The sequence below is a fragment of the Neolamprologus multifasciatus genome, chromosome 5, assembly GCF_963576455.1.
Source record: "Neolamprologus multifasciatus chromosome 5, fNeoMul1.2, whole genome shotgun sequence".
Taxonomy (NCBI): Eukaryota; Metazoa; Chordata; class Actinopteri; order Cichliformes; family Cichlidae; genus Neolamprologus; species Neolamprologus multifasciatus.
Window position 1 is genome coordinate 13,104,349 of NC_140443.1, and position 26,195 is coordinate 13,130,543.

Genomic DNA, 26,195 nt, shown 5'->3' on the forward strand with positions numbered 1-26,195 from the left:
TGACTGTCATCTGCGCTTATGCGCCGAGTGGCAGTTCGGAGTACCCAGCCTTCTTAGAGTCCCTGGGGGGGGTGCTGGAAGGTGCTCCACCTGGAGACTCTGTTGTTCTGCTGGGAGACTTCAATGCTCACGTGGGTAACGACAGCGAGACCTGGAGGGGCGTGATTGGGAGGAACGGCCTCCCTGATTTGAACCCGAGCGGTGCTTTGTTATTGGACTTCTGTGCTAATCACAGTTTGGCCATAACGAACACCTTGTTCAAACATAAGAGTGTCCATAAGTGCACGTGGCACCAGGACGCTCTAGGCCGTAGGTCGATGATCGATTTTGTAATCGTATCACCAGACCTGCGACCATATGTTCTGGACACTCGGGTAAAGAGAGGGGCTGAGCTGTCAACTGATCACCACCTGGTGGTGAGTTGGATCAGGTGGCGGGGGAGGACGCTGGACAGACCTGGTGCACCTAAACGCGTAGTGAGGGTGTGCTGGGAACGACTAGCAGAGGCCCCAGTCCGCGAGATCTTCAACGCACACCTCCGGCAGAGCTTCAACAGCATTCCGAGGGAGGCGGGGGACATCGAGTCCGAATGGACCATGTTCAGCGCCTCCATTGCCGAAGCTGCTGCATTGAGCTGCGGCCGCAAGGTGGTTGGTGCCTGCTGTGGTGGTAATCCCCGAACCAAATGGTGGACACCAGAGGTGAAGGGAGCCACCAGGCTGAAGAAGGAGTCCTATCGGGCTTGGTTAGCCTGTGGGACTCCGGAGGCAGCCGACAGGTATCGACAGGCCAAGCGGAATGCGGCTCGGGCAGTGGCTGAAGCAAAAACTCGGGTGTGGGAGGAGTTCGGAGAGGCCATGGAAAAAGACTTTCGGACTGCCTCGAAGAGGTTCTGGCAAACCGTCAGGCGTCTCAGGAGGGGAAAGCGGTGCTCTACCTGCACTGTGTATAGTGCTGGCGGAGCGCTGCTGACGTCGACTGAGAAAATTGTCAGGCGGTGGAAGGAATACTTCAAGGACCTCCTTAATCCCACTGACGCGTCTTCCAAGGCGGAAGCAGAGTCTGGGGATGAGGGGAATGACCCGCCAATTTCTGGGGGCGAGGTCACTGAGGCAGTTAAACCTCAGGTGGCAGAGCCCCTGGTGTTGATGAGGTCCGCCCCGAGTTCCTGAAGGCTCTGGACGTTGTAGGGCTGTCCTGGTTGACACGCCTCTGCAATGTTGCGTGGAGATCAGGGGCAGTACCCGTGGATTGGCAGACCGGGGTGGTGGTCCCCATCTTTAAGAAGGGGGACCGGAGGGTGTGTTCCAACTACAGGGGGATCACACTCCTCAGCCTCCCCGGGAAAGTCTATGCCAGGGTGCTGGAAAGGAGAGTTCGTCCGCTAGTCGAACCTCTGATGCAGGAGGAACAATGCGGTTTTCGTCCTGGTCGCGGAACACTGGACCAGCTCTTCATCCTCTCGAGGATACTTGAGGGTGCATGGGAGTTTGCCCAACCAGTCTACATGTGTTTTGTGGACTTGGAGAAGGCATTCGACCGTGTCCCTCGGGGTGTCCTGTGGGAGGTGTTGCGGGAGTATGGGGTGTCTGGCCCATTGCTACGGGCCATTCGATCCCTATACAACCGTTGCAAGAGCTTGGTTCGCATTGCCGGCAATAAGTCGGACTCGTTCCCGGTGGGTGATGGGCTCCGCCAGGGCTGCCCTTTGTCACCGGTTCTGTTCATAATTTTTATGGACAGGATTTCTAGGCGCAGCCAAGTGGCGGAGGGCTTTCGCTTTGGTGGCCTCAGGATCTCATCTCTGATCTTTGCGGATGATGTGGTTCTGTTGGCTTCATCGGGTGAGGGCCTCCAGCTCGCACTGGAGCGGTTCGCAGCCGAGTGTGACGCAGCGGGAATGAGGATCAGCACCTCCAAATCTGAGGCCATGGTTCTCAGCCGGAAAAGGGTGGAGTGCCCACTCCGGGTCGGGGATGAGGTCCTGCCCCAAGTGGAGGAGTTCAAGTATCTCGGGGTCTTGTTCGCGAGTGATGGGAGAAGGGAGCCGGAGATCGACAGACGGATTGGGGCTGCAGCTGCAGTAATGCAGACGCTGCACCAGTCCGTCGTGGTGAAGAGGGAGCTGAGTGTAAAAGCGAAGCTCTCAATTTACCGGTCGATCTACGTCCCTACCCTCACCTATGGCCACGAGCTGTGGGTAGTGACCGAAAGGACGAGATCGCGGATACAAGCGGCGGAAATGAGCTTCCTCCGAAGGGTGGCTGGCATCTCCCTTAGAGATAGGGTGAGAAGTTCGGCCATCCGGGAGGGGCTCAGAGTAGAGCCGCTGCTGCTCCACATCGAAAGGAGCCAGCTGAGGTGGTTTGGACATCTGGTAAGGATGCCCCCTGGGCGCCTCCTGGGTGAGGTGTTCCAGGCATGTCCCACCGGGAGGAGGCCCCGGGGCAGACCCAGGACACGCTGGAGAGATTATATCTCTCGGCTGGCCTGGGAACGCCTTGGTGTTCCCCCGGATGAGCTGGAGGAGGTGGCTGGGGAGAGGGAGGTCTGGGCCTCTTTGCTTAGGCTGCTGCCCCCGCGACCCGGCCCCGGATAAAGCGGATGAAGATGGATGGATGGATGGATGTTTATCATTTAGACCTTACCTTATATGGACAAATTGTCTGTGTACAAGCATGTAGGTCATTTTCCATTTTAAATGATGATCTCGACTGATGCTGGTCAAAGTAGCTTTAGTAACTAATGATTTAAAAGTGCAATGAGACCCACAGACTGCAGTGACAGCAGGCACCATGAAGTCACATTTTATTTTATGGACTTGAAGATTTTGCCTGTAGCCATCTTCATCTTTTGGAACCAGAAGTTACTATATTTGGACAAGAATGCCAGAATGGTTAGCAAGGTGTATCCACAGTGACTTTAAGAATAAACATTGTTTTCCTATAAAATTCTAACATTGGGGACTGTACCATCTTTGCAGCCAGCATCAAGTTTATTTTCTTCCCTTGAGGCTGCTGGATAATTAGATTCAAAATTATAAGAGTAAAATACTGATAAAAACCAAACAGGTAAAACAATTATATAGAGAAGCCATTAAATTGAAATCGTAATCTCTTAATCTCTAAGAATACAAGTGTATGATCATTTCACCACTGGGTGCGCAGTAACGCACAAACAGGTCTGACCACTTCTGAAACATTTTTAGAACATTTTCCCTCCCATGAGTCAGTGCTGCCCTTCAGCTGAATAAAAGGATGTCTATGTGATCACATCAAAATAAATGCACTCACATGGCTATATGAAGTCACGTTATTAAAGGCACATGTAAAAAAGAGGTACTGACTCATATCCTCGGTCCCAATAAAATCCTGCAAACAATGTGACTCATATTATGATGGTCCATGAAGTATCATCTTATGCATTCACCGTTACTGGAGAGATATAAAGGAATGTATAAAGAGTTCTGTAGATATATACACTGCTCAAAAAAATTAAAAGAAATATTTTTTAATTTAAGTATGGCATCACATCAATTAAACGTCTGGGATATTAATCTGGTCAGTTAAGTAGCAAAGCAGATTGTGAATCAGCTCCAACTGCTTTGGTGTTAATGAAATTAACAACATACGTACTAGAGAAGCAACAATGGGACAACCCTCAAAACAGGAATGGTTTTACAGGTGGAGGCCACTGCTATTTTTTTCCTCTTTATAGTTTCTGAGTGTTTTTTCTTTTCTTTTACTATTTCAGCATTTTGCTAGAGTCAGTGTCGCTATTGATAGCATTAGGTGATACCTAGACAGGTTACACAGATTGTCCAACTTCCAACTCCTTGAAGAAAGCAAATCAGTATGTGCCATTGCCAGAAGGTTTGCTGTGTCTCCTAATGCACAACAATGCCTGGCCTCATGTGACTGGAGTATGGAGGCAGTTCTTGGAGAATGAAGGAATTGATTCCACTGTCTGGCCTCGATGCTCTCCTGACCTAAATCCAAAAGAGCACCTCTGGTACATTATGTTTAGGTCCATTCAATGTCGCCAGGTTGCACTTTAGACTGCCGCGGAGCTCAGTGTTGCACTGGTGGCGATCTGGGAGGACATTCCCCAGGACACCATCCATTTTCTCATTAGGAGCACACCCCGAGGCATGCGTACAGGCACATGGGGACCATAACAACAATTGATTACCATTTTTGGTTGCTGGAAGGAAATTTTGCCTCATTTCTTTTACTTTTATGTTTGGGGTATCTTTGAATCCAGCCTTCTGTAGGTTAATAATTTTAATTTCCTTAAATGATATGGTGTCCTTTTGTTCATAACACATTACCCACTCTATGCCAACATAGCTGTCCAGCATATTTTTTTCCATTAAGATCTGATGTGTTTTCAGTGTTCCTTTAATATTTTGGAGCAGTGTATATAGCTTTCCAGTGCAACTGACAGAAACTTAAGAAATATGATTAATCATGTTTCTGTAAAAGTCACAACTTATACATTATATTCTGAAATTATAATAAGAATACTAAATACATTCAAGAAGAAATAGTGGAAAGTTTAACAAAAATACATGGCTTGAAGCTCTGTTTGACTGGTGAAAGTCAGAGGAAAAACAATACAAAAAGGAGGCTGCTGTGTCCTGTGCCTCCTGCTGTATGTGCCAGTAGTCAATTTCAGAGGAATTTACCCTCATTACCCTCTGAAGCCTTCATTACAGCACAAAAACAGAGAGAAGAAACAGCAGCAGAAGTCTAAGAAGAGTCTGACCAGTGGGTTGTTTGTTTGGAAGCCAGAGAAGTAAAGAGATGTACCTCCTAAATACTTCAGTAAAGCTGCTGCAGAAGACTGTGGTCGTGCTGGCAGCTCCCAGGTATGAATGTCTGCAGTCACCACAAAAACCTCCTGAATTATTTTTTATATACTGTTGTGAAATGAGAAAGAACTCAGGTTACGTGTTGTGGGAGCAGAATTTACACAAAGATTTTATTTTTTATATGATTATATAATGTTGTTTATAATGTTCTTCATTCCTCTGTCATGGTAAGATTGTGATAAAACCACAAACCACACACTACTTTCACATGTTTGTTACATGAAAAGGTTTGCTAACAGTCTGGTTTTGCAATAACCAACTCATTATGGCAACATGGTGTCTGGCCTGTGGTTGATTCCAGTATTTCTAGCGTGTGACCAGAAATGGGATAGAAAAAACGTGAAAAACACAAGTGCATGCAAGGAATATTGTAATAGATATTTTGGGTTGCATAATGACCAAATTACTAGGGACAGACATCAGTTCCTTTTATGATATTTTGATCTCAATTTTAAGACAAAGTGGCACCTCTAATTCACATTCATAAACACATGCATGCACACACGCACACATGCACAGTAGTGCCTGGGTCTCTGCTCTCGGGCTCAGCAGGCAGAACTGCCTTGTCATCATAAAACGGTCATGGCATCTTGGTATTTTCTGGCATTTTGTCCTGATCTCTTGTGTAACAGATCCCTCAGGGCTGTTATTTTTCAGCTCATACAATGGGTCATTTGTGGCAGATGGAAACACGGCATATTAGTGTGTCTTTGCTTAATAATTGTAATTTTTAGTTAGCATCTCAGTCGAATTGCAAACAGATAAGCTGGTAATGTAGATGTTCCTTTCTGTACATCTAACATCTGTTTATGCTGTAAGAAATAAGCAGTCATCATCAGCTCTATGGTGAATAAGAGAAGAGTTATGGTTCCCAGCAGGCTATTACCACATAAACACTGGTAGCACAGCAGCATTTAAAGTATTCAAGGAAACACCCACAGAAAGCATTTGTTTTTCCCCTGGTTCTTCACAAACACATCAATTTAAAGTTAAAGGTTACAGAGGCCAACATAATGTGAACTATAGGAACATTTTAGACATGCTGATAATAAAATGCTGGGCCAGTATTATAATATCCATCCATTGTCTACCGCTTTTCCTTTTCAGGGTCACAGGGGGGGCTGGAGTCTAAGTATTATGATATAATAATGTAATTTTGTTGTGCTTTTGGCATAATGGCAATAAAAGATTGATTTAAAAGATTCTGATTTAGTACTGGCCTACAGGAGCTGTTATGGAAAACCCATCTGATGAAGCTCCTAGCACACACTTTTTGTGCTGATGTTAGTAAATCGTGAATTCAACAAAAAAAATTACCACAAAATGCAACACAAATGCTTTTGTCCATACAGTGTGTGTTGTAATTGTAGCAGGATTCAAATCTATCAAAAGAGTTTTCAAAAAAGCTGCTTTGAAACTTTGAAACGTAGATAACTCATTTAGTTTCAAGCATCTTTATGTTAAACTGCTTTTAACTAGTAAGTCAGGAAAGTTATTTTGCATACACCCACTAGCAGACTATTTTGTTTCAAATGCCCAAATCCCACTCTAATAATCTGTGCAGTTCTTAGAGGGTTATTAGCTGTTATCGGAGCGTATTAAACATTAGATAGATATCATGGGTTTCAAATGAATGATGATATTTCAATAAAGTCAGTGAAAAGCTCTTGGTGACATTCGACATTCAGTAAGCAGCTCTCTGGTCCCTGCAGTTCACTGTGCTGCTGCTGCCTGATTTACAGCTGGACTGTTTATAGGACCTTGAAAGCAGACATTGGTGAGCCCTTAGTTTTGTAAGGTTGAGTCTTCATTCACACATGAACAAAATATTAATGAATAAAGTTAATGAATCTGAAGGTGAATCGTGTCAGTGAACCTAAGATGCTGCTTAACATTCTCTAACAGTGAGGGCATCATGTAGGATTCTTGTGGCTGTCACAAATTATTGAGTCTATTTTTACAACGTTTTTGATCAGTGACCTTTGAAATTGGGAATATCAGGAAACTAGCAAGATGTAAACTAATAGTTTAGATCATTTAAATAACTGATAGCATTCAAAACGTTTTTTCGATTTTGGAAATAGCAGATTCTAACAAAAAACGAGGATTCATAATGTGTCTTAATCCAATACTGTCCTGTTTTGTAGAAACAGAAACCAGGTTATTTACACTAATTTATTAGCGTTTTTGTGCCACTCAAACCACAAATCATCTTTTATTGTTGTGGATCAGTTTCAGGAACTTATGTTTAAATGGCCTACAAGCTTATGTAAACAAAAACCTTATTCCGCTCACACACTTGGTTTGTTATCTTAAAGTAAACTATTTGCTCTTTTTTGTGAGCATCAGTAAAAGCAAAGGGCTATACTTGCTACTGTTATGAGAGGATTTCTGTGCTTATTCACAGTCTTTGTGGTTTTCTACCTTATTGGAGTTATTTACAATGGTGGATGAAAAGTGCAGGTAGTCTGAATATGGTGTGTCTCCCTGAAACACGTGGCAGAGTTTAGTCAAACTGGAATTTAGCCCCTTTTTTTTCACGATTCAGCTATTCTATGTGAATGGAGATTTTATTATCATTTATTTTTATTTACAGATACCTCTATGAAATGACAGTAAATTACTCTAAAAGCTGAAGTATATTTTAAACAGCTATCAATTCATATACAAACACAAATGTTGTGCATGTACATCAATCAGACAAGAGAACCACGGGGATTTAGTAATGAGATCACACGTGTGTTCTGCCAAGCAGCACTGACATGATGTTATGTAACTTATAACACACACATGCGCGCACACACAGACAAAAACTACCTAATACAAAACATAACTAACTGTTCAACATGACCAAGGGGACCGAGGCAGATATGCAGTCTGGTGAAGACCACACGCTTTCCCTCTCTGCTCCACAGTAACAGAAGGACACATGGAACAGTGTGTTCAGATGAAAATATGCTCCAGTTAACAATACTCATTTTGCAAGTCCAAATCTCTACTAACTTGGAACAGGAGAACATGCATCTATACAGTCATCTTCTCACCAGCCAGTATCACAAACCCGCTTTTCTATTACAGTCTGTCAAGCATGTGACACCGCCAACCTCCTCATACCTCAGGAGATGTACGTCAGCAGATGGTTTTTTGTACATAATAGCACCAACACGGTAACATGGTTACAACATGAGTGATCTGAATGGAGAAAGAAACTGTAGATGGATTAGATAGTATACATGACTGTGCAAAACTGTTTTTATTTTGTTTCCAAGGAGACAGGCTTTCTTGTACTTTTTAAAGCAGTCTTGAGCTATTTCCCATTTATATTTTTAATATTTAATATAAAATATAAAGAAATCTGGGGTAGCAGTATGGAGATTATGCTATAAACATCTGATATCTGCCCATTTACTCACTGTTTTTCTAAGCAGGTGGATATGAACCTACATTTGAGGACAGATGCTTAGTGTTAAATACAGAAAAAAGAGACATAAAGTAGGAGGTCAGTAATATTTCTAGCACTTCAGTGAGAAAAAAAGAGCTGTTTTTTGGGGGGGGGTTTGCTTTCAAAGAGACATTGATCCAGGCCCTCATAAGCCTTGACATGGTCTATTTTTGTGCGTGTGGGACACATGCCTTTCTAAATAAGCACATGTATGGAGCCTTGCTTACGTGTGCTACATGTCCTTCTGTCTGTTATGCTTGGCTACAATGCTTAGCCACGTAATGGCCATTTTTCCTACAAAGCTGCTACATGCCAGTACATGACCACGTCTTTGGTTTTGTACTGACATGTAGTGCACACACACTAGGTAAAAGTAATATATCAAGATCACACCAGCGCGTCAGTATCAGCTGCCAAGTGAATTAACACCCGGCTTTACACCTCTATAGTGCTCGTCACACTCTTTTTTTTGTGTATGCTTTAGCGCACAGTGCATATTGTAATAAATCCACTGTACCCACTGTATAACTATAAAAACTGAGCAGGAGTCGATGAACACCAAACATGAGCTAAACAGAGTGGAGTTGGAAAGGCTTCAGTACAGACTTTCCCTGTATTAGATCAAACTATTTTTGTGATTCTCTGCTGTAATGATTATCACTTTGGCCTTGAAACCCAGAGAGCTGAGTTCAAATTTTAGTGTGACCTTGGAGATGTATGCAATAAAAATCCTTAGATGTTTACAATGTTTTCTGAGAAATACGTTGGAAAAGATATACCGTGTCATAGAGAGAGCCTAGAAGGCCATCCTAACCCTGACCTATTTACAAGATTCCTTTCAAGCAATTTTATATATTATGTCAAAACCAAAACAATCTAGTCTGAGTATAAATTGTAGCTGAGTGATGTAAATGCGTTAATATATGTAAAGTGAGGTTAAAGTGGTACATACTGTACATATGCGCCATATGATTTCAAACTGCCATGTACTGCAAAGAGTAATGCTTCCCCAATATACAGGTAACTGCATCAAGAGACAAGTGCAACCCAACCAATCAGAAGGATGATGGTTCAGTCCCTGGCCATTCCAGTCCATGAGTATCCTTGGGCAAGATACTGAACTGTGAGTTGCCTTCATTGTATCCATCGGAGTGTGAGTGTGTGTGCTGTGTAGTAAGAATGTGTGTGTGAATGATGCTTGTAGTATGAAACACTCTCGGTGCTCAGTTAGAGTAGAAAACTTCTATAAAAGTACCTCTCTGTTGAACAGAAACTTTGTTGTTTTTTTATTTTAAAAAATCTATGAGCACCTAAGAAATCCAGACCAACTGGTCAGTTACAAGTTTGCCTCTTTAATCCATCAATGATGAGACTGCGAGGCACTGTTGTTGCTGAGTGTTGGTGGAAAAGTGACAGGGCCAGACCTAAATAACTTGAGCCACATCAGAGGCATTCTCAGCCTGAGTGTGAATGCGGAGCTATGTGGCTTCATCACATGAGAGCTCCAGTGATTAGAGCTCAGAAAGCATCCCTGACACAAGTGCAAAAGCTTCTGAAGTGTGAAGTCATTTAGTATTTATTTGATAGCCACATCAAAGACTTCGACAACATAGCTTTTGAGGACAGTCCCGTTAGTCAGCCACTGGGATGTGCTGAATATCACAAACTTGTGAAAAATTGCATTAAATAAATGAAATTACATTTATGGTTTAGTCTAGTCAATATATCCCCCGAGCTCCAAAGGACATGCAGATGAGGAATGCAGCAGCGTTGTATTTTATTAGTGTAAATTAGGAAGAATTTTAATTTAACTATTGCTACTAACAGGCCACAGAGGCAATGAGCGAAAAAGATATTCAAAAGGCTCTGCAAGCACACTCAAAGTGCTAAGTCACTATTTGCCTATTTTAGGAACTCTATAAAATAAGTTTTGCTTCCATGTTTTGAAATGTATCTGCACATACAAATTCAATTCAATTCAATTCAATCCAATTTTATTTATATTGCGCCAAATCACAACAAAAGTCACCTCAAGGCGCTTCATAGATACAGAGAAAAACCCAACAATCATATGACCCCCCTATGAGCAAGCACTTTGGCGACAGTGGGAAGGAAAAACTCCCTTTTAACAGGAAGAAACCTCTGGCAGAACCAGGCTCAGGGAGGGGCGGCCATCTGCTGCGACCGGTTGGGGTGAGAGAAGGAAGACAGGATAAAAGACATGCTGTGGAAGAGAGACAGAGATTAATAACAGATATGATTCAATGCAGAGAGGTCTATTAACACATAATGAGATAGCACTCACTATGTCACACACAAACAGAGTGCTAAATGAGGCTGTAACTGCCCAACTTCCCCCCATCCATCTAATGTTTATGCCTTTATTCATACAATAGCTACAATATGTTTTGACTCTGCCGCATTGTTCCTATCACCTTTGATTCTAGCAATTCAATAACTTGTCTTTGAGAAGTAGATTAGAAGGTAGATATTATATGATCTTGTAAATCTAGAGATATTCGACACTTTGTATCACTTTATTGTTATGTAGAAGAACACGCCGAGAAGAACACACACATGAGATTCTTACCTGCAGGGTGTGGTTCCATGGTGTAATGTTTAGCACTCTGGACTTTGATTCCAGTAGTCAAACCCCAGTGGGGTATGACTATTAAGATAGACATTTTTTTTAATGGTAAATGTTAAGATTATAAATGCACCTGAATGATCCATCCATTTTGTTCTGCTTATCCCATTTAGGGTCAGAGTTGGGTTGATACCTGTCACGGGTCCTGAATTATGTTTACAGCTATAATTTGGAAGAAAACTAGCCTTCTGGGGGGAAATTAGATCAAAACAGATTCCTATGTGTGTGGGTCCTTGGTATAATGGTTAGCACACTGACCTGAGTTTAAATCGCAGTGGGACCTTTATTTCCTTCAGACAGATGTTTCATGTGGAAACTGAAACACATCTTGATCAAAAATAAGAACTGAAAGCAAGCTCTTTTGTGAAGCATTGGCAATCATGATGGTTCCAACCTGGAACCGGGAAAAGATAAGTGAAAAACATGCCATTCCTTAAGTGTATTATCAACACACTGTTTTGAGCCTTTGTTTTAGTCTTCTCATAGTCTTGACCCCAGCTGTTCACAATGAATTTTGTAATACAAGATATGTTTTATACTTTATATTGATTGTAATGAAAGGAACACATTTTTTCCCTGGAATTAGATCAGAAGATTGCACCAGGGTGTGACTCCATAATTAACACTCTGAACTTTGAATCCAGCAATCTTTGGCACATTCAAAGCCAAAATAGTCTGTTAGTTGTGCCTTTATTACATGTGATAACTGTACAATTACATCATATTGCAGGCCGAGACAAATTATCACACATTTAATATGTCCTGAACAGTTTAGCAAGTTTCTGTATTTGTTTATAGACGTATTTATAGACTTGGCTTTGCTCATTAGATCCCAGTTAGGACATCTAAAAGGTGATAAAAGGATAGTTCACAGGCATGTACTGTAATAATGTGCAGAGCAAGCAATAACCACCTTTCAGTTTACAGTGGAGCATAGAAAATGGTTTTATAGTCACCACTATTGTTTCTGGTTTGAGCTGAAACCTTTTCAATATGCTCTATTTCAATTCTAAATGTGTGAGGCATGGTGGAGTGTGTCACACAGGGAGTGACACTTTAAACCTGATTAAAGCAGTGCTGGTAAGTTACCTATTGGGCAAAGTGCACCTCAGCTCACATGAAGCTGAAACAGTAGATTATTTGGAGGGGAGGGGAGTGCAACACACTATGATCTTAAAAATGCTATGAATGTAATATTTGTCTTTCAGAACATAATAATATTTGTGCAAAAATGAATGCTAATTTGTCTGATAGTTGCTGAAATATTTTATTATGGAAGAAAGTGGCTGTTCAAGCATTAGACCTGTTAGTGATATGCATACAGGTCTAAACTTATGCATCTCTAAAGCCAAAGTGTTGTGCATAAATGCCAAGCCAGAGGCACCCATGACAGTGTACGGTGATCCCCTTGACAGCCTTGTCAAAAAGACATCACTGCAAGTCTTGGGAAGGAAAGGGGACAGGGAACAGTTGCAACACGCCAGTCCATCTGAAAGTCCGAGCAATACTGTCTGAAAACAAATGCCAGACTCCATAAGAGTAGTGTCAAAACCTTTCTCCTTTACGGATTGGAATGCTGGCAGGGAGACATAAACAAGATCAGAGTTTTTATAATCAGTGAACATGATGCCACATCTTTTTGCTAGAAAAAATATTCTCAAATAAAGAACTCTAGAAAAACATCAATACAATAACATCAAAAAGCCAGAATGGACCAGTATCACATAACAAAGATCACTCACAAACAAAGTGGCATTAAACTGTGATGACCAAGGTGAAGGACGAGAGGCACAAAACAGTCCAGGAAAGCCCCAGACAGGCTGCCAGTGCCTCTCAACAGACGATGAGGACTAACTAACATGTACCGTAAGGTGCTCCAGGTCGACAGTTTGACCTGAACAGCAGGTCAGACATCTCTAAATTGTTCAAAATTGTCTAAATCTGTTATCATTGCTTGGACATAGTGCCTCTCAGGTCCTGAAGTGCTGTTCAGCAATTGATCCTGACCTCAAAGTAGTCAAGAAAATGCATGGACAAATACTGTTTTCAACATTTTCTATCTCATAACTTCTGAGGAAATATGAAAGTTCTGGACTTTCCTTTAGTATAAAAACTTTCACTGTTGTATTTAATTTATAATTAATAAATTATTATCATTATAGAAATGTGGGAGAATGGGAAGCTCTTGGGGAAGCATTTTAAAAAAGGCTATTTTTGGTATTGCACTTATTGTTTCATAGTTCCAAGATGCTGAAATCCCTGCCTGTATCCACTGGAAATTAAATTGTTGAATTATTTATTTGGAGCTAGTTTTTATAAAGGGCAGTGTTTGTGATGCAGCCAGGCCAGCAAGACAGCTACTTATTCCCACTTAATCCACTTTGGAGTTTTTTATTTAGGTTTTTGGCAGTCTGGCTGAAGTGACCATGAATATTTCCCAGCTGTGGTACTGATACGTGGATGAAGAGAAGATTTCATTTCAATTCAGCATCCTGTGGATTCAGTAATGGTTGGAAATATTTTTATGTTTCCATGTCAGTGATAGCCATGGGCAGAGGCATTATGGTTTGTTTGTCTTGTTTTTCCTTCAGATCTGGCAAAAACATTCATTTGGGTTCAACATGATTAGATTTTAGTGGTCAGGGTTGCTGTGACCCACACAACACATTTTGGGCCGTAACTACATAATGTATGTTATTTTCAGCAGAGGATTTACGTTATATGGGTAACTTATATCAACAATGTCAGCTTCAATTAGTTAAAGCTGTTATACAATATTTTTCCATCCATCCATCCATCTGCCTGACCACCTCTATTGAGTTTTAAAGTTCGTGAAAGTCTGAGTCCACAGTTCAGTAATATCAAGTGGTAAACTATTCACTATATCTATAGGTTTAGGGAGAAAGGGAGCTAAAATATAACTTTAGTTGTTTTTACTTGTCGGTAGTGTTAAAACCTCCCAACAACTGGTTCTCACTATATATGGTATTAGTACTGCTGCAACCCAGTAAACGTGTGCAGGGATATTGGATTGGATTGTTTTGGATATGCCTGCTTCTTGCAACATAAAATGTTGCAAGAGACAGGAAGTGTGCTCAGTCATAAAGAATTCTGCACTGTTCTTCCGTGTGTACTTTCATTAGTATGTCCTGTACTGAGGCCATCTGAACAAACCACACATTCCTTGAACGGTACAGAATGATAAAAGCTGATTATTGTAAGAGTAATGATGAAAGTTCAGTCTTAGCTTTGGAAAACATTGGTTGGGAAAGGGAATTAAATACAAACGCAGCACTTGAGGCTGCTCTTTTAAAGTCAAATGGAAAAATCAGCATTCCAACTTTCCCCCACAAACACACATGCTGATGTTTAGCAACTATAATGTTTACCACCTTATTGCGCTAGCTTGTTTACGCCGTATAAAGTGCACTAAGCAGAGGACTCCAGCTAAGGGGGATGGACAATGGGATTTTTTAAGCTGATGGTGGCAATAAATAAATCATCACGAGATGGATTTATCCTCTGTGGGCCATCAGTGCCTATATAAAAATAATGGAAATGCATCCAACAATAATTCTGTAATTCTCAGTAGGCAACAATTAACCTGAACCAAGGTGGTGACCCTGCTGACTAACCAACAGGGCCTCGTGGAGAGACTCACCAATAACATCCTTCCTATTTTTCTGCTGTTTTCAAAAACAAGATATGACTTTCTTTTTAAACAAGTTATATGATACTAACAGTTTTATCTGTTTGCATACTTTCCATACAGATTGCTGCCTACCTGGGCCCTCTTTCACAAAGCAGGTTCAACAGATTCTGATTTGATTGACCGCCCCAGAGATGAACAAGAATGGGTTTTTAGCTCAAGGATTCATCATGGCAACAAGTAAATAAAGAGTCAGAATAAGAATACTTTATTAATCGCTAAGGAAATTATGTGGTCACAGTTTCTCCAAGACAGTAAGCACAGTAACTGACTAAATTAAATAATATAAAATATGAAAATATTGCAAAGTTGCAAAATATAACAAAAAAGTTAATATTTACAAATAGATCAATTATAAATATCCCAGTCTAAAACCCAAATTAAATATATATGGTTGAAATTGAAGTGCCCCCTTTTTTTAAACCTTTATTTCTCTGTAGACAATGTGCAAATATTAATGGTGTGCAACTGCTGTACTGTGCATTAGATGGGGGAGTTGTACAGAGAGATAATTTTCTGTGTCATCTTTCAGAAAATCATTTGGGTAACCTCAGTCTCTCACTGAACGTGCTCCTGTGACTGGCCAGCACATGATGGGAGTATGTGGGAGGTCTACTCCACCTTAAGAGAGTCCAGCTCCATCCTCACGACATTACTGGCCTCGCAGATCAGTTTATTGAGTTTTCTGGCATCTGTGACCCTCAGCCTGCTGCCCCAGCATGCAACAGCACAGAGGATGGCGCTGGCCACAGAATCATAAAAAATCCTGAACATTTACCAACAGATGTTAAAAGATGTCAGCCACCTCAGAAAATAGACACGACTCTGGCCCTTCCCGACTCTAGTGGTTTTCACCCAGTCCAGTTTATTGTCAGTGTGTACTTTGTGGAGGACTATAAATACCCCAATGTCCACATCAACCCCCTGGATTGATACAAGGGTCAGCGGTTTCCTAGTCCTCCGAAAGTCATTTCCTTGGTCTTGGTCACATTGAGCTGCAGATGATTCTGCTCACACCATGTGACAAAGGAGTCAACCACAGCCTGGTACTCTGTCTCATTACCCTCACTGATGCATCCAACCACCGCAGAGTCATCAGAAAACTTCTGAAGATGGCAGGTCTCTGTGAAGTGGCTGAAGTCTGTGGTATAGAGGGTGAAGAGGAAAGGGGACAGGACAGTCCCTTGTGGTGCTCCTGTGTTTCTGATCACCTTGTCAGACACATAATGTTAAAGACGCACGTATTGTGGTCTTCCTGTCAGGTAATCAACAATCCAAGACACGAGAGCGGCATCAACCTGCATCGCTGTCAGCTTATCACCCAGGAGGGTTGGCCTGTTGGTACTGAATGAAAAGTCAAACAACATGACCCTCATTGTGCTCACCAGCTGATCCAGATGGGCGTAACTGTGGTGATTTGAAGATTCAAACTTGACAATTTTAGATTTCAACATGTGGATCAGCAGAGTTACACCATAAAATGTTGTTAAGAGTACATTCGGACTTTTTGAACTGAAGTGAAAATGATTCCAGTGGTTGTCATCTCTGATAGATGACAGACTTCACTGTGTACTGTAGCACTGCACATGGTTGAAATGACAATAAAGCTGCTAGACTTGACTTGACTGAATCTAAATATCTTTATGAATCTAAAGACATTATGTTCTTTGCACTATAGTATGTTCTTTGACGTCGACTGCATGAACGGGGAAATTCAGTCAGTCAGCTGGATCAGGTGCAGCAGGAGGGGAGAAACAGTTTTTGTGGATGTTAGGTTCTCAGTCTGTTACCCTGGTAACTGTTTCATGTTAGCTCTTTTAATGGAACATAAAATCCAGATTTTCCCTCAGTCTCAATAAGCTCCTGCTTTTGAGAACACAGCCCTGGACTTATTCTGCATCCAGATATTTGTGGAAAAAATGATTAGACAAATTATTTCCATTGTATCACAAGTGAAACGTTCTAAACTTGCTAACATTGTTGTTAATGTAATCCTAAGTACTACAGTAATCTAGTTGTGAGTGTGATCACATTTAAGGACTTCAGTTACACTTTTTTAAAACAACTAAAATGTCAGTCTGTGGTAAAAAACCAACAGCCCATTTAGTTTTCATGCAGAGATCACCTTCATCCTTGCTAGCCTGTTAAACTGAAGGTTCTTTTTTTAGATGTACACTGACATCTAGTGGTTACAATGCAACAATACAACAATCCTGACAGCATGTAATAGTTCTGCTCCGATGTTACATTAGAATGCTGCTTATGCAGTGGTGCATTTGCAATTTAAAATGTTATATATAAATGCATAATGACACAAATAACAACTACAGTAACAAACTGGATTGTATCAACAACATATTGTAGTATAAACATTGTATACAGTCTGCTAAATTGAGTTTTACTTGCAAACAGCTTTTCTACTCTGTGTACTTAAAAGCATTTCAAATTACAAGCCATATTCACTCATTCACACACGTTCCCTTAGCACTTAGTTACACACCTTCAGTCACTTTTTACCACCCACTCTAACCAATGAACCTGGGCCAATTTGGGGTTTAGTATCTTGCCCAAGAATAGTTTGATGTGCTGGCTGATTCAAACCACCAACCAGTTATAACCCACTCTACCTCCTGAGTCACAGCTGCCAACAAATTTCAGCTTATTTACACTACAATCAATAAATTTTCCAATTACTTTTATTTTTTTATTTAACTTTACAAGACCAAACTGAAAAATCTTTGCACACATTGACACATCTGTGTGTGATTTACTCCCACATCCTCCACAGTACTACAAAAATATAAAATATTCAACTAAAATGTTATGACAGAAACCAAAAAAAAAAAAAGCATATTCACAGATCTTCTGTTTGCAGTAAACTGACAGACTTTTGCTCGGAACAAACCAAAGTTACAGTTGACAAAATTTAAAACTTAAGAATCATACATATCGCTCAGCATTACATTTGGTGAGCCTTTTTAGACAAAGAGCACATACAGTCACAGATAACTAAAATGATGCGATTATGTTTAAACATAATGAGTATTCTTAGCTTTAGAACTTAAAATGGACTTTTTACCTGATCTAATGTTCTGAAATAGCCTAAATATCCTGTTAAATGAAAATGTGGCTTGAAAAATGGCAACTTGCCAAAATAACACCTATTAAACACTGGCTTACAAAAGTTCTCTCTTGTGTCTCATGTTTTACATCTGACAACAAAACAAAAATTAATAATTTGTCTCATGTGAGTGGATGATGTTGACAAAAAAACAGATTTTATCTCTTCTGTGGGCTGAAATTGTACTGGAGCAAACCATGCTTCACACCAGGATGTAATCGAAATTAGCCCACCCTGAGAGGTGGAGCTACAAGGACAACGCCGTCACCTCTCACAAACAGCATGGGGATGTTTCTCTTGGTAGACTGAAATGAAACAAAGATTCACACTTAAAATATTTCACTCCTTAAACTATTGTATACACATAGCTTCCAATAAATGTGTTTAACAACAAAGACTAAATATATTTTATTTAAAAATTAAAATATGCATTTGCTTTAATTACATTTTTGTTGTTAAGATGATCCCTGTGATTTTCTCAGTAATGTTAACCCTTGTTAAAACAGAGCAGCGTACAGACTGCATTTTTGAGGCCATGATATAACAAATAGTTAGTGAAATATTATCCATTAAGTACTGTCTGTTATCTGAATGACACATTAACGGTTTTAAAAGGTGAAACAGGTTAAACTCAGACCAATGCCACAATAGACCACCAGCACCTTAAACCAAAAGGGCATCGGGACTGGAAAGAAAATGATGTGGCACCTTGTAGAGTTCTTCATAAGTCTCCTCATCAATCTCCACTGTCGTCACCGTCTCCTCCACATCACCAAGGATCATGTTCAAGTGCTGATCGTAAGCCTGGGACAAACAAGAACAAATAAGAGTGCAAAGTAAAAGAGGACAAAAACACTCCAAAAGAAATTGAAGTGCTTGTTTTTAAAAAGTCTTCCGAGCAGCCAGGGTCACACCTGCAGCACTCAAACAACAAAAAAAACAGCAACAACAACAACAAAACCCAGCACAAGACTCACATGAAGTCGGCCTCTGAGCTCGCGGTCATTCCTCATCTTGACGTAGATTCGCTCATCTAGACTGAGCCTGATCAGATCAAGTGGCTCCTCAACTGTGTTTGTAGTTGGTTGCTGCAGCACACAGAAAAAAATGATACATGTATTAGGACTGGGCGATATCGGGTTTTTAAATATATCGATATATTTTTATACAAGATAAGAGATGTGACAATATCGTTTATATCGACATAGTCTATGTTACGTTATAATTATACTTGTGGAACCACAAGTTTGCCTCTCTTTCGTCCACTTTTGTCTCTACGCTGTGTTACTCTGCCTCGCCTGTCTGCTTCACTGAACACAACTCCCCCTCCCCCATCGCTTCACCTGCAGGTAACGACAAGATGGACACTGACAGCTATCAAAGAGGAGCTGGTAGGTAAAAAGAAAACATTTGGATATTACTATTTTAGTGCTGCAGCGTTACTCTCGTTAAAATGACGTTAACACCATAACTGTATTAACGTGGCAAATCTCCATTAACGAGTTACCGCGGATTGCCCCGTGCGTGGGGCGTGTTGAGGCCGTGCAGCTAGCACTACTAGTATTTTCACCATTTACAACAGCACCATAAAGTGCAAAATGAAGAGTGTGTGAAATTGTGTGCTGTATCCCAGACCGCGAAGTCTCCCAGCCTCCTGCCCCGAAACAAACTACCTTACAAAACTCGTATACAGTATTTTTCGGACTATAACCTATAAAAAAAATCGACAGTGCGCCTTATGTATGAATTCTGGTTGTGCTTACTGACCGCAAACCGCTTTTATGTGCTACACGGCGCTCAGCAATCTGTCAAAAATGCTTTAGTACGACTTTGGTAAGCTACGAAGCCGCACCGCTTGATGGATTGTTGGAACATTACGGCTACAGTAGTCTGGAGCCTCGCGGAGTGATGCATACTGTGCTTCAACGTAATATTACCGTATTGTGTGCGTATAAGGACCACAAATGGCACCTGTAAGAGACACGGTTACGAAGCAGATTTCAAACTCAAGGCTGTCAGTCACGCAGTAGAACTTGGGAACAGAGCAGCTGTGAAATCTGTCGGTCTTTGTTATTATGCTCAGCGTCTTTTAATTTAAATTTTGACTGCACAATTGTGAGCGTTTTGTTATGCACAAAACCAACATTAAAAAAATATCAAGGTATATATTGTATATTGCCATCCAGCTAAAGAATATCGAGATATGAGTTTTAGGCCATACCGCCCAACCCTAACATGTATGCTTGACATATCAACAGGATATTAACATTCAACTGCCTTAGAACATTTTCTGTTAGATCATCCCTGATTTACTTAAAGATGTTAAAGATGTCTAAAGTTTGGACATTTAATGATTGCTGTGTAATTTTAGCTACATGTATTTAAAACTTTAACTACATTTAAGTTACTTTTTTTTTAAAAAATGTTCTGTCCATCCAATTTTTTGTCTTCCGTACTTCAAAATCGGAGGCAATACTAGTACATGAATATCCAAAAATAAAACAATGTATAAAAATAAAAGCTGGAAACTTTCACTAGTCTTCCCTACCATATCTGTAATTTGGCCCAGGTCATCAGACATCAAAAAAATGCCTGAGCACTGGCTAAATAAATATGAAAAAATGTAAGCAGTCCTATATTGGAGCACACACTAATAAAAAAACAAACCCCCCAAAAAACCTATATAACATTCGGAAACTGTCGCATTTCATAATAATGTAAAACGAAAAGTGGAATATTTTCTAATATGGTCGAGCAGCAGGCACAGCTGAGATGCAATGACCTATTGCTTGTTCTGCCCACTCACTTTCTTTGCAAACTCCTTATGCCTCCTTATTAATACAGATTAAAAACACAACAAATACCCCGATGTATAGGTCTCTTCTCAAGTTAGCATTTTCTGTGACAAGAATAATCGAGTGATTATCATTTCTAAATGACATAGGCCAGAATTAAATGCGGACGTTTCGAGCAGTTTTGGAGTGAACAGCCTAAATATTTGAGGCAAAGTGAAGAAACGTCGTGTTCCATGAGTTAACTGAGTTTTCAGTGAGTTGTTTCATGTTTAGCCCAAATAGTTGTGAACTGCAACCCAGACGCTACAGACCTAACTAACCCAACTTTAGACTAAAAACAGATAAAGAAAATTAAACGTGGACATACATTAGCGGTAATCCTGCGCTAACATGCTCTGCTCTGCCTAAAGAACAGTGTTGCAAATCCCCCATTTACACGCTAGACATGCTAAATCAGCTAGCTTTTGACAGGCCCTTCCGCGCTTTTACCACATCAGTTACAAACAAAGTAACACTATAAGCTCGTTACGTCAAGTACACGGGTAAAACTGTCTCTTCTTTACCCATGGGATAATTACATACACGCTGTTAAAAGAACAACAGCAGAATTGAAGGCAGTTATACCAACCTGCTCAACTTCGTCCGCCATGATGTTTGAGTCTGCGTCGAATGACCGAACCGGTGCGGAGGTTGCCAGGTCTGCAAAAAAACCGCGTTTTTACATAACACAAAGCACGCCTCCTGGATGAGACTGTAAACATAACGATGGAAGAAGGATAGGGTTACATTACTTAATTGCATTTTAATTATTTATGTTGTTACAGCTATAGGCAAGGTGGGGGTGAGATTACATCATGGATCTGCTTGTTTTCAGTGGTGATGGACAGTTTTACAGTGGAGGTCAGGCAGGAAAGACTATTAACTACGATCTTTGCAGATAACTCTGTGATCTGTAGTGAGAGTAGGGATCAGAAAGAGAGCCTGGAGAGGTGGAAGTATGCTCTTGAGAGAAGTGGAAGGAAAGTTAGAATATGTAAATATGTAAATGACAGGGAGACAGTGAAGCTGCAAGGAGCTGCAAGGAGCAGAGATAGTAAAGGTAGATGAGTTTGCATACCTGGGGTTGACCAAGGAAAACATTGGATCAAGAGGCGAAGCTGTAGCAACCTTTAATGTGCGTAAATAAAAGAAGGAGAAGAAGCAATATTTATTGTCTAACTTATTTTAAAATCCATGGTACACATTCAAAAATTAAATATTTTTTATTGTCATTGTCCTTGTAATTATAACTGTAAGTTTGATTTATCCAAATAAATACGAATAAGCACTCATACGTGCAGGAGAGTGAAGTGCGAACCTGGCAACCCGAATGAGGACGCTAGCAGTTCCTCTGTCCTTTATATTGCCCGTCTGCTTTTCCAGACTTTTCCACCCCCCGCATCTCCGTACAGTGCAACGGCAGATCAGAGGTAGGTTTTTAAACATAAACTATATATATATATTTACATCATTTTTTCCGTTTCTGATGGCTCATTTCTTCACGAAATTTCAGCCTTACTGATGCGGCGTATTCTGTCTTGTTTTTCTGTTTTAGTAAATGCAACGCAACAAAAGTTTACAGTGTCAGACCTTCGCATTAACAGGTTATTGTGAGTTCATATTAAAACAAGCATCCAATACTTTAATATTACAGCTATAAGGCAAACAGTACAGGTTAAACCCACAATATCGTTGTTGTTGTTGTTGTTGTTTTAAGGAAGCTATGCCCTATAAATCTGAATTTATCCAATTTATTAACTGACTTTAAAACCGCAAGTATCGCAGTTTAATTCAGAGAACTAAAGCTGCATTACTGCATTTACTGCATTAATTCAAGCAAGAAGGCATTCATTTCCGGACCTTATTCATTTTTATAACTTTATTCCGCTATTGTCACACTGGGCAGGTGCCACGTGTAGAATGGGCAGCTGTCCCACTTTTTATCTGCGCAGTGAGACCATTATTATTACTGTTGTTGTCATCGTCGTCATTGTTGTTCTCTGTCCCACATGTTGAGATAATCTCCCAAATTTTGCTCTAGTTTGCAAAGGTCAGGAGTGCAGAACAGACACTTTTCTAATACAAATGAAGAAAGTAAGGCTGAGATCAATGCTGCCTATGCTATACCCAACAAGGAAAGCTGTATATAGATATTGTTATATTCCCTCTGTGTGGCTCAAAAAGAAGTGTTCTATGTATATCCTTGACTGTAACCCCAGTAAAATACAGTAAAATCAAATGTATTTATATTTGCAACATATCCTTTACAAATTCCAGTGTCTTTGTTCCACATTAAGTTTGTGACTTAATGTCACAAACTTGTGACATGTGACTACAATTAAAAGCATTTTTCTTATACAGAAAATCTTTTTGTTTTACACACAGTTAACTTTATTCACGCTTTCTTTTGTCTTATTTTTCTTCTCTAGCTTTCCTCTTTTTTTTCCTTTCTGTAAATGTGTGTGTGTGATTGACTGCGTGTGCACCTCCTCTCCCAGTTCAGTCCAGTGTTCCATACTGGGTTTGTGTGCAGGCTGAGGAGGCAGATCAAAGCAGTGCCGTTACCCATTCCACCCTCAGCTTCAGCGCGGCTGTGTGGTGGAAGAAGTCCCTGCTACAGATAAGCCAAACAACCTGTGTGGCCCAGTGCTAGGACCACTGACTGCACACAGTTTCATATTTGTAAATTTGTTAAAGTTTTGTGAGAAAGCAGGCAATATGTCTGCGCTTGTGTGGGTGAGGGTTTTTTTTCTTCACATGCTTGTTTTTTTGATCTGTCATGTCAAAACCAGATAAGGGTGTGTAATTGCCATTAAATAGTTGGCAGCTGGTGGCCTAGAAACTGAAACTGGTGCCTAAACTCACAATTGTTTTGTTTTGCTCACTTTCTGCTTGTCAAGGTCCTCTGTGTGTGTTACCTGCCAAAAGATGGCGCTAAACGATAGGAAGACAGAAGCTGATGTCATCAGTCGTTGAAGGTCAACAGATAAGCTGTGGGAAACTGTCACTGCAAATCAGTCCTGTTAACAGCTATAATAAACACGACAGTCAAAAAGGGTGATTTTAAAACATTTTCTCAGGTGAAACAGTACAATAAGCTGCAGATGCTTTTACTGCATTGAAGTTTTTACTGATTTCACTGGAGCACAGCTGAAATTAGCATAAAAATTCAAAAGATTATGCAAGTGTCCTAAATTGTGTAATGATTTATCATATGTTTCAACTTTGTACAGATTTTTTGTTTTTAAATAGAAAGAAAATTATTTTTGTATTACATTTCAAATAATAATAAGCACAGATCAAATGTTTTATACGCTTTGAACAATGTTTAGTGTTCGGCTTTAAGCAAAGAAAATACGGAGTTGTTGTCTGAATGTGATGCGCACTGAATTAAAGTTATCATTTTTTCCACTTGAACATATTGTCATAAGTGTTTGTACTGTGAAGATTAACAGTGTTACAAGGTCATCTGCTGTAGACCTACTTTACTATATGTAGTCCAAAGAGTCTGCGTCTCAAGAGTGTTCCAGCAGACACAGAACCAGGGTCCAGTTTCGCAAAGCTATTTTTACCCAGCCTTAATTTTGTTATTGCACAAGTGTAGCTTACTCAAAGGTGCGTGATTTTAAGGCTAAACGAAATTAGTCACCTTCACGCCAGTTGAACTGAGCTGTATTTCCATGTAAACAACCAGTGTCACCTAGCCACCAGCTTTTCATGTTCCCATCAGTGACCGCTTCATCAAATGACTAAACATATGATTGAGCCTCATTCTATACGGATCAGTTAAGCCCTGTCTACACTTAAGTCCATTAAACGGTGCTGAATCTACAGTAGTAAGTGCTCTAATTGGTAGTTGCTTCAACCACAAACCTCAAAGTTAAGAAGTTTCATGGGAGTCCTCTCTGTCATCGCCTGCAGTTACTGGATCTTACTGACTTTCTATTAACTATCAAAAAAATCATATTTTACATTTAAGCCAGAAGATTTGTATTGTAGGCTGATTATTTCATAGTCATGCTTTTCCTGTTGTGTAACAGTGGCATTGTGGGGGTGGGGGTTGTATATATTTGTTAATTAAATAAATAAAAACACATAGCTGCTAATCAGTTCCCATGTGGACAGTGAGAGTTTCACTACTGGCCTGAAATGAGGTCAGTGATATCATATGTATTGTAGATTGATACAAAGGATGATATAATACAAAAATCGAAAGCAACAACCTGCAGCTGTCATAAAAAGGTCTGCATAGATCACACAGCATAAACACAAATACAACAAAAGGCTAAAAGCTCATAGTTTAAATAATTGTTTATAAAACACCTGTAATTTATTTTATGGTGGCGCTTAATTATAACTGAAATCAGTGAAAAACGAATCCTTTCATTTATAAAACGCCTCTCAAATCTGATTTGGATCATCCATCTCCATCTTACCCTGTTCTTAGCATCCTCCTCTTACCGACCCTCTCTATGTCACTACATCTGTGGACCTCTGTATTTCCTTTTATTGTCTGTTACCAAATGTAACTCCAGCGCCCACCCCACCTCCACCCCCAAAAGAAAGAAAAAAACCTGAATTGGATAAGCGGTTAAGAAAATAGATGAATGGATAAATGGTTGGCTGTATGAATAAGGCCTATTTTCTTTTCAAGATAAAGTGAATGCAGTGTCATTCGTAGCCACAGCAGGCCAGTGTTGGATCACAAAAATACTTCAGAGTGCCTCTTTCTATTCAGTCTGAGCTTCCAATATAATATGTGTGAAAATAAAGTTGGAGAGAGAATAAAATCAGGAAACAGTGTCATATATGACATTGACCTTTTTTTTTATATTGCATACGTGCATAACAAAGGGATTTTGTGTTTTTTAAATTGGCTTAAGGAAGTAAAATCAGCCTTAAGTCATTTATATGTTATAAATGTGTACTAATGGGCCAGTGAAAATTTTAAAAGTAATGATAAAGAGTGAAATGCAGCTCATTTAAGTGTTTAAACACTTAGAGTACATGAGCCAGGGGAAAGCAGCACTATAGTTTAATTATCCTGGTTTATTCTTGATAAAACTCCAAGCTCTGGGCAGGCTAGTCAGGTGTCCATACCAGTTAGTTATTATGCATTGTTGGCTATAATATCTTTGTATTTTTCATTATTACATTTGTAAGTTCTGATTTCAATTCAGGTTAGTTTCATCTTATTTGTAGTGTTTTTTTTCCTCCTGTCTGTTTTGTTTGGCTTTTGTAATGTTTGTATTTGTTTTCAGTAATTTTATGATGCTCAAATGGCCATACAAGCGTTACAATAAACATATTCACCAAAGCTTGTCTGTAGTGACAAATTTGACCTATGTTTCATGTCTTCTTGTTTTTGAAAGGGCGCCAAATAATTTTCGTTATTTTTCTTTATAACAAACTCCACAAGAACTATGAAAACACACATCTAAATATCTGTCTAATTTTGCACATGGGAGCATTGTTGCTGCAGAGTGTTTGTTTTCTGATCGTGTAACATGTTTTGCACTGATTGTTTGAATAGAAAAGGAGACAAAGGCAGGGAGCTGGTATGAACCGA

The 26,195-nt window shown here is 40.2% G+C and overlaps 1 protein-coding gene and 2 long non-coding RNA genes across 3 annotated transcripts; 2 read left to right on the plus strand and 1 right to left on the minus strand.

The window, feature by feature from the left end:
* The first annotated feature begins 4,146 nt into the window (after positions 1 to 4,146).
* LOC146518151 (uncharacterized) lies at positions 4,147 to 17,550 on the plus strand. Its single transcript, XR_014874175.1, has 2 exons — positions 4,147 to 4,870; positions 9,336 to 17,550. It is a non-coding gene; the product is annotated as an uncharacterized LOC146518151 (long non-coding RNA).
* Positions 17,350 to 21,344, minus strand: lsm3 (LSM3 homolog, U6 small nuclear RNA and mRNA degradation associated). The gene is made up of 4 exons (XM_085160192.1): positions 21,216 to 21,344; positions 18,770 to 18,880; positions 18,501 to 18,596; positions 17,350 to 18,097 (listed from the first exon to the last, which is right to left on the minus strand). The coding sequence occupies exons 1-4, from the start codon at positions 21,234 to 21,236 to the stop codon at positions 18,017 to 18,019; spliced, it is 309 nt and encodes a 102-aa protein (XP_085016318.1). The 5' UTR covers positions 21,237 to 21,344; the 3' UTR covers positions 17,350 to 18,016.
* Positions 21,345 to 21,749: 405 nt separating this feature from the next.
* On the plus strand, positions 21,750 to 25,408 carry LOC146518153 (uncharacterized). Its single transcript, XR_014874174.1, has 2 exons — positions 21,750 to 22,056; positions 22,182 to 25,408. It is a non-coding gene; the product is annotated as an uncharacterized LOC146518153 (long non-coding RNA).
* Positions 25,409 to 26,195: the final 787 nt, after the last annotated feature.